Source organism: Microcebus murinus, chromosome 8 (assembly GCF_040939455.1).
Source record: "Microcebus murinus isolate Inina chromosome 8, M.murinus_Inina_mat1.0, whole genome shotgun sequence".
NCBI classification, from domain to species: Eukaryota; Metazoa; Chordata; class Mammalia; order Primates; family Cheirogaleidae; genus Microcebus; species Microcebus murinus.
This window is the reverse complement of record NC_134111.1, coordinates 92,579,842-92,594,067: the sequence shown is the minus strand read 5'-3', so window position 1 is coordinate 92,594,067 and position 14,226 is coordinate 92,579,842. Positions and strand designations below refer to the sequence as shown.

Genomic DNA, 14,226 nt, shown 5'->3' with positions numbered 1-14,226 from the left:
ATCTTCTAGACTTAGAGACAACGACAGTCTAAACTTCCACTGGCTACAAGTTCAAGTATTCTTAAATAAGAATAAGAATACTTATTCTTAAATACTTATTTAAGAATACAGGTTGTAGCGAAAGAAAAGAATTCATGATGTCTTAAACTGGTGATGGCAGATAGTTTTCATCTCAAATGCCTACTGTAGAAAATGGAAGTGACTGTGGGACACTGTATGGAGAAAGAATCTAAGATGGAGTATTTGTGTCTGACACAGTGCAGAGAGGGAGGTACCCATAGCTTTGTGCCATGAATTTGCCACACTTGCCAACTCCACTATTTAAACTCACCTATGGCTATACCACGAATCAGCAAACAGTATACTGCAAATAGATTTCTCTGGTTTTAATGAAATTTTTTAAATTTCCCCTTAATTTCCTTCTTTTTATAAAACTCTAACCTAATGTATGCAAAACAAGGAGGGGAAGAGATTTCACCCTTCCCCCGCTCTGGTAGTTAAGGTGGGACAGGCACCTCTGGAGGGCTCACGCCAGATCTTTCGGTAGTTTGGAGGGTTTAGTGCGCCCTCTAGTGTGTCCTCTAGCCCAGGCCGGACTGAGTTCTGTTTATGGGTCCAGAAACAGACACAGGACTGGAACACTCAGCCATGGATCCTGGTCCTTTGGTGCTGAGTGACTTCCTACCAAGTATATAATAATGATAGTCACTTGAGAAATTAATGGGGAGGAATAAAAATCTGGGAGAATGCCAGAATGGAAAATTCTATGACCATGCTACTTATTGATCCTGAAATTAAAATTCTTCAAAGAGTCTAGCTACTTTTCTTTACATCTAAGAAGTGTAAAAACAATAATTAATCTATACAATGCTTGTAAATGTAAAGCACTTTAAAAGTTACTGTGTGTAGTTCATGATTCATCAACAAGTTGGTTAAGCTGAAAAACCAAACAAGTTGGGCCTCCTACGTTGAAGTGAGAACTATCAACAAAAGCTTAGCCTCTGTACACAATCTTTATAGCATTTCACATTAATCTCATTCCCAGAATTTGTAGAATTATGGTTTCACTAATCAAAGGGTCTTCCACTGGTTTAGAGTAGCAGAGTAGAATGGCCTCTTACTTCTAAACCAAGTTACATTTAACCTGGGAAGAAAAAGACGCAAGTTGAATATGTTTTGTTCATGTCACTGCCGTTATTTCAAGACACCTGGAGGATATTTTCCATTTCTAATATTCTTCAAAGCAGCTGGGCGCGGTGGCTCACGCCTGTAATCCTAGCTCTCTGGGAGGCCGAGGCAGGCCGATTGCTCAAGGTCAGGAGTTTGAAACCAGCCTGAGCAAGAGTGAGACCCCGTCTCTACTATAAATAGAAAGAAATTAATTGGACAACTAAAAATATATAGAAAAAGTTAACCGGGCATGGTGGCGCATGCCTGTAGTCATAGCTACTCGGGAGGTTGAGGCAGCAGGATTGCTTGAACCCAGGAGTTTGAGGTTGCTGTGATCTAGGTTGATGCCACGGCACTCTAGCCCAGGCAACAGAATAAGACTCTGACTCAAAAATAATAATAATAGTAATAATAATAATAATATTCATCAAAGCATGCAAAGTGCTTCTTCAAGGATATGATTTATCGCTTATTTGATCCGTGATTTTTTTTCTTCCATAGCTGGATATACAAAATTCATTCATTAATTTATTCTTTCATTGAGTTAGTATTTACTACTATTATACACTTCTGTGTTCCAGGAACCATGCTAGTTATTTGGGATGGAACAGAGAAAAAGACACAGTCTATGTCTTCCTGGCACTTACATATGAAGTGTGAGATAGGGATGAGGACATGGGGTTTTACTCTACGAGACTATAAACCCAAGCGGGGCTGGGAGGGAATGTTCTATGTGTTCCTGCCACCCAAAGCACTGTGGAAATAGTGACCTGCCCTCACTTACCATAACTCATCAGATATTCTCGGAAGAAAGGGCATCGGAACCAAAACGAGAGCACATGAAGATACGCGGTAAAGCCAGGAAACAGCTTCTCGAAGTCTGAATAATTCGTACAAAAATTTCCAAAGGCTCCAGTCACAATTACTCCGTGAGGGTGAAACCCAAATATATAGTTGTGACTCGGATCCAAATCCTCAGTTTTGATGAGCTACAGCACATTCATATTGTGATAAAAAAATAAAATAAATAAAAAGTTCTCTTATTAGTTTCAAATGAAAAACAAAAGAATTAGTTTTTATGTCAGGGGAAATGGAGCATGTGACTCGCTTTAGTGTCCTGGGTTGAGGCTGTTTGCAGATTTCTAAACTGTTCTGTGAGCCTAGATCCTTTCAGACACACACCCTTGTAAATTTTGAAAATTCAGCTTAGAATTCCTCTAGTGACTTGAAACAAATTGCAGGCTTTATCCCTGCTATGGTTGAATGTGTCCCCCAAAATGTGTGTGTTAAAATGCAACAGTGTTGGGAAGCAGGGCCTAATGAGAGGCAGTTGGGCCATGGAGACAGACTGAACGGGTCAATGCCATCATCAGGGCCGTGGGTCCGTCATCTCAGGACCAGCATCCTCACAGAAAGAAGACTTTGGCCCCCTCTCGCCCTCCCACCTTCTGCCGCTGGATGGTGCAGCAAGGCGGCTCTTGCCACATGCCAGCAACTTAATTTTGGTCTTTTCTAGCTTCCAGAACTGGGAAAAATAAATTTCTTTTCCTTATAAATTACCCAGTCTCTGGTATCCTGTTAAAGCAGCACAAAACAGACCAAAGACTTCCTTCTGAAAAGGGAAAAGCTTGAGATACATGGGATGAAAACAAATTTCCACTTTTCTCCCAATTCAAAATAATATAACTTTATAAAACAATTATACTCACATGAATTGGAAAATAGTCCTTAAAGTACCTCCAAACAGTCCAATTTCTGACCCAGTTGGATCTCCTGCCTCCTTGCTCTGGGGTCCGCCAGTCAAAGTAAAGCCATGTCAGATAAGGGACGTAAAGGAACCAATAGTTGTATATGATCCATACCACAACGACTCCAACGCACACCTCCGCTGTAAGAAAGGGAAAGGCCTCATGGAATCAGGGTCAGTTAGCGTCCACACACGGCAGTACAATCATTGGCTCTTGGTTGGGGGATTTGATACATACAAAGTGTATATATATATATATATATTTTTTTTTTTTTTTTTTGAGACAGAGTTTCACTTTGTTGCCGAGGCTAGACTGAGTGCCGTGGCATCAGCCTAGCTCACAGCAACCTCAAACTCCTGGGCTCAAGCAATCCTGCTGCCTCAGCCTCCTGAGTAGCTGAGACTACAAGCATGCACCACCATGCCTGGATAATTTTTTCCATATATATTAGTTGGCCAATTAATTTCTTTCCATTTATAGTAGAGATGGGGTCTCGCTCTTGCTCAGGCTGGTTTCGAACTCCTGACCTTGAGCGATCCTACCGCCCCGGCCTCCCAGAGTGCTAGGATTACAGGCATGAGCCCAGCCCCTAATTATTTTTGTATCTAATAACATAGCTTAAAAGTACATAGGGCAAAAATTGACAAAATCTGACTTGGGCAGTTATGACGAGAATATTCACTTTTGGCTGAGTACAGTGGCTCATGCCTATAATTCTAACACTCTGAGAGCCCAAGGCAGGAGGGAGGATCACTTGAGCTCAGGAGTTCAAGACCAGCCTGAGCAAAATTGAGACCCTGTCTCTACTAAAAATGTAAAAATCAGCTGGGCATCGTGGTGGGCACCTATAGTCCCAGCTACTGGGGAGGCTGAGGCAGGAGGATCCCTTGAGCCCAGGAGTTTGAGGTTGCTGTGAGCTATGATGATACCACTGCACTCTACCAGGGCAAGAGAGTGAGACTGCTTCAAAAAAAAAAGTCACTTTCAAGCAATGTATTAAGCTAAGGTATACATTATTCAGATGTCTATATTATATATTACAATAAAAATATTTATAAAAAGAGAAGTACATCAACAACAAAAAAAAAGAGAATGCACCCAGCCTGAAGAATTCTTTTTATTAAATATTTTTGCCACCGAAGTGTAGAGATGGCTATTTTTTTCTTTTTTTTGAGACAGAGTCTCACTCTGTTTCCCGGGCTAAACTGCCATGGTATCAGCCTAGCTCACAGCAACCTCAAACTCCTGGGCTCAAGCAATCCTTCTGCCTCAGCCTCCTGAGTAGCTGGGACTACAGGCATGCACTACCATGCCCAGCTAAGTTTTTCTTTATATTTTTAATTGTCCAGATAATTTCTTTCAATTTTTAGTAGAGACGGGGCCTTGCTCTTGCTCAGGCTAGTCTTGAGCTCCTGACCTCGAGCAATCCACAGGAGCGGGCTTGGACCAAGGGCTTTAAGGAGTGCCATTGCTACTTTCTCTTCTAGGATGCACTGCAGTCTCCAATCTAGGGCTCACATAAGTCCCCAAACTCTTATTCACTGCAGATCAACTTTGTTAAAAAGAACTCTGTCCCCAAATGATCCATCAGGGTACCTAAGAAATAGCATCTTGATTTATTATTAAGATATATGTATATATACAGAGATATATATGCTTGGCCAAAAATAGAGCATTTATTTACATTTCTTGATACATATAAATCAGTAAATTTCCCAGTATGGATTTAACTCAATTATAAAATTGAACCTAGTCAGGAGACTGACTTGCTGCTCTCCAAGAGTGGTTAAAGGTTAAGAGTGGATGAAATGTTATGAAAGTATGTGTCCTCTGGGAGGTGTTCTGTGGCATCTTGGAACTGCCAAGAAAGTTTCCACGAGTCCAGAGCAAGGCCAGAAGTACGCCCTCTGCCCTCATTCCTAAAAGGCTCATTCTATTTTGCTTCATCTGTTTCCCTCTATCCAGGTCTGAGTGCTGATAATTTAACACCATTGGTTAGTTTTGTTTATTTTAATAAGATGTGCAAAAAACTTACAAGAAACATACATAGGCTTCATTCTTTTGCACTTGAAGCTAGATCTGGTGAACTAAGGTGAAGCAGGGAAGGGAAGGCATGGTTGAGTAGTGGTCATCCTCCTTCGCTTTACATAAGGAATCTCATTTACTCCTTGTAGTAATCCTCAAGGTACACATTACTGGCCCCATTTTACAAATTGTGGAAACTGAGGCTCAGGGAATTTGAGTATCCTATGGATTTGAACCTGGATTTGCCTAATCCCCAAACCTATGCACTTTTTTCAGCAAACCACACTATCCTCCAACTAATGGTAATACTACTGTAGAAGTACACATATTTATTACACATGCATAAGCAGATTCATAAGCATAAAGAATCAGGTAAATGGGAGGTTTTGTTTTCCTTACCACAAAGATGAAAAACTGAGACCAAAAGTAAACTGACTTACTTTCAATTACAGAATGGCCAAAAACAGATCCAGAAATAGTCCCCAAGCTACTAATTCAATGTGCACATACTTAGTTGAATAAACATTGCATATTCCTTTAGTGCTCATTATGGTTTGCATGTATGATGATTAAGACGTGGGTCTGGAATGGGACTGTTATGTTGGAATCTGCCTGATATGAGGCAAGTTCTTGTATCTCTTGAGCCCCCATTCCTCTACCTGTGAAATGGGCTGATGACAGCTCCTGTTTCCAAAGGCTGCTGAGGGAATGAATAAGGATGCACAGAGCTAGTGCTCGACAAATGCAAGCCACTGTTATAGTAATTTTGTTTACTATTATACATTTGGAGAATACCAAAAGTAGAAGCAGACAGAATATCAGCAATATTCCTGTCACTCAACAAAAGCTGTTAACATTTTCCTTTTAGTCTTTTGACAGGATTTTGCTATGTTGCCCAGGCTAGCCTTGAACTTCTGGACTCAAGCGATCCTCCTACCTTAGCCTCCTTAGGAGCTGGGATTATAGGTGTGAGCCACTGCTCCAAGCTAATCATACTTCTTAAAAATTCTATTTTTCATCACTTAGGATTATCTCACATTAGCTGCTTGATATTATAGCCTCTGTATAAATGTTCTTTTTAATGACTGATCAACATTCCATTGATTGTCAGTGCCAATTCAGCCATTCCGTTAATTTTGAACATTTATGCTTCTAACAAATTTTTATAAAATTTGTTCTATAAATGTAGTCTTATATAAAGTTTCTCCACATTTCGATTTATTTTCACAGGGCAAGAGGTAAAATACTAGATCACTAAGCAGAAAAACCTTTGTCATTTGATGTACTTTAATAACTTGCTATCTACAGAAGTTATTCTAATTTAAATTCCTACTCTGCACATTGTACACATTTTCGTTTCATATCATAAGCAGCACCAAAATAGCTTTTTTAAATCCCTTGATTCTAATTTGGATTGAAAGAAGAAAACATTATAAAAACTAGGTTACTAGATAACCTCTATTTTTATCTCACTAAGCGATCCAAGGTAACTTGGTTCCTCTAAATTGGAGTTCAAAGAGGAAGATATGAAAGTCCACAGCAACCCACTGTGTAGCTCTCAAAACTGATACTGATATCATTTTAAATTGTCTAGATTCACAAACCAAATTGAATTGAAGGCTTGATTTTAGCTCAGTCCCCTATCACTTATACTCTATTTTCACATAACTCCTATAGATTCTATTTTCTGCACATTGTTGAGGAAGCTGCCCTCACTCAATATTTTTTTTTTACTGAAGTGAAATTCACATAACATAAAATCAACGATTTTACAGAGAACAGTCCGGTGGCATTTAATTCGCAATGTTGTGCAAATACCACTTCTATCTAGCTCCCAAACACTGCCATTATTTCAAAATAAGTAAGCAGTTATTCCTCAATCCCTGTCCCCTTTGCCCCTAGCCATCACCAATCTGCATTCTGTTATCTACTGTGGATATTTCACATAAATGGAATGGCACAACACACGACCTTTTGTAGACTTTTGCTTAACATCAAGTTTTCGAGGTTCATCCATGTCGCAGCATGTATCAGAACTTCATTCCTTTATATGGCTGAACAATATTCCCATTTCTGTCTACACTGCAGTCTACTTATTCATGCACCTACTGATGAGCATGTGGGTTGTTTTGGCTACTGCAGTTGTTTTAGCGCTGCAGTGCCCCTATCACTGTAACAGTACTACAAATCCGTATAAAGAATAAGGCGAGGTCAAAGTGTGTGCGTTGTCATTAAATTTAGCATCACCAATAATGGGACAAAATGACATGATGCTTACTGACAGGATCTGATGGGCAGTACCTTAGCCACGTCCAGACTATGGGGCATTCCACAAGATAATTAGCTGGGGCTGTTAAAAACAAAACAAAACAACCTTTTAAAAGTTTTAAAAAACAAGTCAAAGGTATAGGAACAGGTCTAGCTAGAAAGGAAAAACTGAAGACAATTAAGGAAATTCAAATATGAACCATAGATTACATAAGATTATTGTATCCCTGATAAATTTCTTGGGTATGATAATAGGATTTTGATTACGTAGAAAATCCTCATTTTTTCAGGAGATACACGCTATAGTATTCAGGGATGAAGTGTCTATGCGGGGCGACAGAGCCATACTCTGCCTCAAAAAAAAAAAAGAAAGAATTTCAAATATTTAACTTTTATATGTATCCTTCCCATTCTCATCCAAGAAGCTTTCTTTTATTTCTGTATGAAAACTGTTTCTATACTTATTTTAACCATTTAATATAGTCTGGAGAAAGCAAATGGAATTCAGAGGCAAGCAAAACACATTAACATTTCTTTTTCTTCTTATTCCTGGAGGCATTGTATTTCAAAACACCAGTCAGTGCCATCTGCAGAATATAAGAGTGTAAGTGGGTAGCATTCTTCTGATTTTTAAGATTTCTATTTTTAAGAGACCTTGCCTCCCAGAGTTTTTTTTAGGATTGTGCTAAAAAACAAATCTCAGACCCCTTTGAGATTTTTGCAGCCTCCTGATATGTGGGTTTACTTCACATTGCTTTTAAAAAGTATTACTTACAGGTAACTACATTTTTCTTATTTTAAAGCAAATTCATTATTGAACAACATTCTTTGCCTGAAGAAGGCAAATGAGTTGTAACAAGGATCTAGTTGAAACTAGCCCCATATTCTGAATATTTCAGAAAGTCTTTCGAGCTTAAGGACAAAACAAACCCAAATACTTTGTATAGTTACAAACTAAAAACCATGGAGATAATCCATGATAAAAGAGGCACATTTGTGTTTACAAAAGTCCAAGAATCAAATACTAATCCCTTGTATGAATGTTAAAACGCACTCCCTCAAAAGTTTCCAGATAAAAGACTTTAAAAAATGACAACTGTCAAAAGATAAAAGTCCAACAAATTTAGTTATAGATCTACTTGGCTTTTATTCATGATTCGATCAGGCCAGCCTCTACTCTACAGAATATTATAGAACAAAAGCCCCCACTGGGCAATAGCAGAACAGTGGATTTTGTAAAGTGAGAACAAGGAAACAGAACAGGGGAAAAAAAGCTCATTGGTTATTGTTTTTTTTTTTTTTTTTTTTGAGACAGAGTCTCACTTTGTTGCCCGGGCTAGAGTGAGTGCCGTGGCGTCAGCCTAGCTCACAGCAACCTCAAACTCCTGGGCTCCAGTGATCCTTCTGCCTCAGCCTCCCGGGTAGCTGGGACTACAGGCATGCGCCACCATGCCCGGCTAATTTTTTTTTTTATATATATATCAGTTGGCCAATTAATTTCTTTCTATTTATAGTAGAGACGAGGTCTCGCTCAGGCTGGTTTTGAACTCCTGACCTTGAGCAATCCGCCGCCTCGGCCTCCCAAGAGCTAGGATTACAGGCGTGAGCCACAGCGCCCGGCCTGGTTATTGTTTTGTTACTTCAGTTTACTTTTTTGTAATGGTTAAAGCAAAGGGACTTCCTTATTACTCAGACGGACTGGAATCTCCTGTTTTCAGGAAAACTGGTCTGTTTGGGGATCTACCTGCTTCCTTAAAGTTTTGGGTTGATTATGTGGCATTTAGCATGGGTGATGCCCCTTTTGGTTTGGTCTTGTCTGTGGGAGCCTAGTGCAGGGGCTCATCCAACACAATGGCTGACCATAATTTTTGTTTAACACAACTAAATACAGCATGTGGATGCCTTTGCCATAAAGGACATCAGTGAGCTAATTGCTGGAATGTGTACAGTATCTATAGATTACAACATAGTACTGCATTGTGTTATTTTCCTGATTTGGATAATTGTACTATGGCTGTGGAAGAGAATGTACTTGGTTTTAGGAAATACATACTAAAGTAAGTTCAGTTAGTTCTCTCCAAATTAATCTCTAGACTAATTCCAGTCAAACAGCAATCCCAGTCAAAATCCCAGTAGGCTTTTTTTTTTTTGGTGGAAATTGACAAATAAGCCTAAAATTCATATGGAAATGCTAAGGACCTGGAATAATCAAAATGACTCTGAAAAAAGAACAAAGTTTGAGGACAGACACTATCTGATTTCAAGAATTATTATAAAGCCATAATAATCAAAATAACTTAGATCAATGGCACAGAATAAAGAATCTAGAAATAAACCTACACATGTATGGACAACTGATATTTGACAAGGGCACCAGGGCAATGCAGTGGAGAATAGACAGTGCTTTTTTCAAAAAACAACAATGACTACAAAACAAATGGAGCTAGAAAAACTGAATTATACATATGCCAAAAAATGAACTCAGACACTGTACCATGTATAAAAATTAACCCAAACAGACCATACATCTATATGTGAAACCTAAACCTATAAAACTTGTAGAAGAAAACAGGACAAAATTTTTGTGAGCTTGAATTCAGCAAAGATTTCTGAGACACCAAATACAGTCTATTAAAAGAAAGAAAATGAAAAACTGAACTTCATCAAAATGTAAAACATCTCCTCTTCAAAAGACACTGTTAAGAGAATGAAAAGATAACTCATAGACTGGAAGAAAAATCTATACAAAACATACAGCTGATAAGTGACTTATACCCAGAATATATAAGAACTCTCAAAACTCAGTAACAAGAAAACAAGCAATCCAGTCAAAAATAGGCAAAAGATTTAAACGGATACTTCAACAAAGATATGCCAATGGCAACTAAGCACATGAAAAGGCGTGAAAGGTCATTAGTCACTGGGGAAATACAAACTAAAGCCACATGAGATAACCACTACATACTTAGTAAAACTGAAAAAATTAAAAAGACTAACCACATCAAGTGATGGCAAGGATATGGAGCAACTAGAACTCTCATGCATAGCTGCTAGGAATGTAAAATGGTACAACTACTTTAGAAGAAAGTTTGGCAGTTTCTGAAAAAGTTAAAGCTGTGCCTACCATATGATCCAGCCATTCCATTCTTAGGTTTATCCAAGAATAAAGGAAGCATATGTTCACACAAACACTTGTAGGTGAAAATTCACAATAGTACTGTTCATAATAGCTTCAACCCAAATATTCATCAACAGATGAATGGACAAATTTTAATATATCCAGTCAATAGAATACTACTTAGAAAGAAAAAGCAATAAACTATTGATATACAGTAACAAGAATGAATCTCAAAATAATTATGCTGAATGAAAGAAGCCAGACCAAAAAAGGGTACATACGATTTGATTCCATTTATATAAAGCTCTAGAAAATGCAAACTAATCTGTGGTAACAGAAAGTCAATCAATAGTGGCTTGGGAATGAGGGGAGAGGAAGGAGTGATTACCAAAGGGTATGAGCAATCTGTAGGGATGATGGCTACATTCACTATCTTAATTACAGTTGATGATTTCTTAGCAAATTGTAAACTTTCTGGAAATGCATTATATCTCAATAAACCTGATTAAATAAATAAGTAAATGAACCCATTCAGTAAAAGATTATGATTCTACCACTTTTCATGAGTGGTCTTGGGCAAAATACTTAACTTCTTGAGCCTTGATTTTCTCATCTAAAAAACTAAATATAATAATTCCTGCCATGGGATTGTAGGTAGAAGACAGTTAATAAATATTGGCTCACTCTTTTTCAGTTTTCTACTTTTCAGCTAGCAACTTAGTGGCGTGCAAGCTACTAAGTAATGTTTCAGTTTCTTGAATATTAAGATTGGATGACAGGTACTTAACATTTATCTGAAGGAAACAGTGTTTGATTTCATGACTAAAATGAAACATTTTGCTATTTAAAAATATATTCCAAGTACTAATAGCTTAAACTCACTTCCCTGGTGGTGGCAAGAAAATTGCCTTCCAGGAGTTTGATTTAGAGATCTTAAAATACATCATTAATAAAACTTCTCGTCACCACCAGAAATAACCATTATATCAACTCTTTACTTGAAAATTGATAATTCATTGGAAAGAAGTTAGCATTTATCCTTTTCCTGTAAGAATTAAATAAATAATATGCTTCTATTTCATATGTCAAATATGTGAAACAAAAAACATTAAAATGAATTGTCCACAGAGCCACAATAGTTTGATTCAAATTGGGCATGGTTTGTTGCACACGTGCCATGTCCTAGTCGATAATTCACTGGCATGTGGCCACACGTGGCTCAACTTCCCACTACTGAGCCACGTGACCTCGAGTAATTTACTTCACCTCCTAAAATGAGGACAGTAAATTGTAAAATGAGGACAGGGGTAGTCCCTCTCTCACAGGGTTGCTGTGAGGGTTACATGAGTTAGTACTCATAGGGATGTGTGGGGTGGATAACTTCTCTTCTGGGTGAAAGAGTGGGAAGACAGTCATTCAACAAGTACTCTTGGTGTATCTTCCATGGGCCAGGCACTAAGCTTGCAGGCTAGGATGCCAACACAGACCTTTCTCTAATAACCACAGCCATGCACAAATGCAAGCAATGACAAGTGCCATGAATGAAAAGGACAGTGGCTATCAGATGTGCTTACTGATCTGCTACAAAGGCTGCAAACCATTAAAAGAGGGTAGTTTAGTGGTTAAAGCCAAGACTTTGGACAGAATACTTGGGTTTGCATCCAGGTCTTCCAACTACTACCGTGTTTCCCCCAAAATAAGACCTACCCATAAAATAAACCCTAGCAGGATTTTTAAGCATTTGTGCTATATGAGCCCTACCCCCAAAATAAGACCTAGTGATGGGCGTGGCTACACAGCATATCTGCACAACCCGTGCATTTCCTCTCCGAGGCAAAGAAGACGAGCGGCCCCACTCATGTGCCCCACGAGAGCTCTATTGCTTGACGTGAGAGATTGGGGCCAACGGTTCTAAAGGAAATAGAGTCACAAGAAATTCAGGATGGAATTTGGGGTTTGGAGAGTTATGATGATGTTCCAGAAGAAGACGACTTAACTATATTTGAATAAATGTAGACTGATGTACCATACTTAAAAAAAAATAACACATTCCCTGAAAATAAGCCCTAGGGTGTCTTCTTGAGGAAAAATAAATATAAGACCCTGTCTTATTTTCAGGGAAACAGTATTTCACTTCTTAGTTCCCTCATCTGTACAATGAGTGCAGAAATAGTCCTTACCATATAGTGCTGCTGTGAAGAGTGCAGAGTTAACAGCGGATGTTGCTTAGAACAACACACAACACATACTAAGTGCTGGAGAAGGTTGTCTGTTTTTATCTCCACTGTCCTTAGGTCCAGAGCAAAATGGAGTATAATGTTATTAACCCTGCCTCGCCGTTTGGCCTGTGAGGACTTGATGAGTTAATGTTTGGAATTATTTTTTTCAGTAAACACTAGCAGCACCTCCAGTGATTCCTATGTGCAGCCAGAGTTGGGAACCACTGATCCAGGCATTCAAAATGTAAAAACAAGCTTCAAAAGTGTAAAAACTCCACAATGCAATGAGCTTAATATGATTGCCGCCCCAGCAGTGTACAGTCTACAGGCTTTCAGCATACAAATGATTTTTAGACTTCAGAAGAGTTTAAGCTCCCACAGAAGGGGTTCCCCGAAATTCTTCTTCCTCCCACACCACCCCGTTTACTCCAAGAGCAGAACAAACACGAGAGAGAAAAGCGCTCTTTTGCACCATCTAATGACTCGGCTCATGTACGTTTCACGGGCTTAACTTGGGAAGCAACGGGGACACACCGCGGGGTCCAATTATTGCAGGAAAGAAGCCACTCCATCCAACCCAGCGAGCGGTGCAGTCGTCTTCCCAGACAGGTGCCTTTCAGCACCCGGGAGATCTTAAACACGGAAAAGTTAGCCCTGCTATTTGTCATGAGGGTGGAGAGAGGAAGGAGTTGGGGTTTTAATCTTTAGGCATTACTTTTCCATTTATGAATCGACAGTTCCAGAAACGAATTTACCAACTTTTTTTTTTTTTTTTTCCTGAGGGGCTAATGTACTCAAGCGCTCGATTGGGTCGTGGTTACATTTGGGTGTATATAGCAGCTGTCAAAGCGTACTGAGCTATTTATCATCTATGCCTTTTAGTATATAGGCAAGGTCCACCTCAATTTTAAAAACAACATAGGGGGACATAAATTGGTAAACAGTCGTTGGCTATGAGTTTCTCGTGGAGAAAGAAACCGAAGAGGAGAGTCCACATTGGCCACAAACGTCCTGTTGGACCTGCCCGCTCCGGCGGACGGGGAGCAAGGGTTGGAAGGTTCCGCGCACGTCTCGGGCAGGGGACGTCCCGCAGGGAGGAGACAGAGCCCGGCCACCGCGGCCCGGCGCGGGGTCCTTACCCAGCAGCAGGAAGGACAGGACCCACTGCAGCACCGCCGCCGTCTGCAGCCGCCGCGCCAGCGGGATGTTGAGCGGCGCAAACTCCACCTTCATGGCCCGGCCCCGACGAGGACGGCGCCCACCGCGGCCGCCCGCACCCTCGCTGCTCCGTGCCGCCTGCGGGAAGCGCACGGCCGGATCCGAGCTCCGCGCCGGGCACTGGCCAGAAGGAGACGAGGAGGCGGAGGCTGGAGAGCGGGCGGGGACTGGACTTCGCCCCGGGTGGGAGGGCGCGCCGGGACTGGGGCGAGGGCTGGGGGCTGCCAATCACGCGCGCCTGGCGCAAGCGGGCCCGAGAGTCCAGACCCGGGAGCAGCTGCTGCGCCCGGGCGCTGGGGAGAGCGCGCCGGCCGCGTAAGGCACGAGGGACTGCGAGCGGGGTCAGCTGGCGGCCGGCCGAGCCCGGCAGCGCGAACTCCTGGCGCCCTGTCGAGGACCTGAGATCTCCACCAGTACCAGACCCTTCATGGTTCAGCTGATCGATCACCGTGCGCTCGCC

General features: G+C 40.6%; 1 protein-coding gene across 1 annotated transcript in view; it reads right to left on the bottom strand.

The window, feature by feature from the left end:
- Positions 1–13,952, bottom strand: part of MOGAT1 (monoacylglycerol O-acyltransferase 1) — a 29,232-nt gene extending 15,280 nt beyond the window's left edge. Inside the window, exons 1-3 of the mRNA XM_012741943.2 lie at positions 13,688–13,952; positions 2,880–3,058; positions 1,955–2,159 (exon numbers count right to left, since the gene is read on the bottom strand). Of these exons, the coding sequence (XP_012597397.2) occupies positions 1,955–2,159; positions 2,880–3,058; positions 13,688–13,781 (478 nt within the window). The 5' untranslated portion in view covers positions 13,782–13,952. The remainder of the gene's footprint in view (positions 1–1,954; positions 2,160–2,879; positions 3,059–13,687) is intronic.
- Between the last annotated feature and the right edge of the window lie 274 nt (positions 13,953–14,226).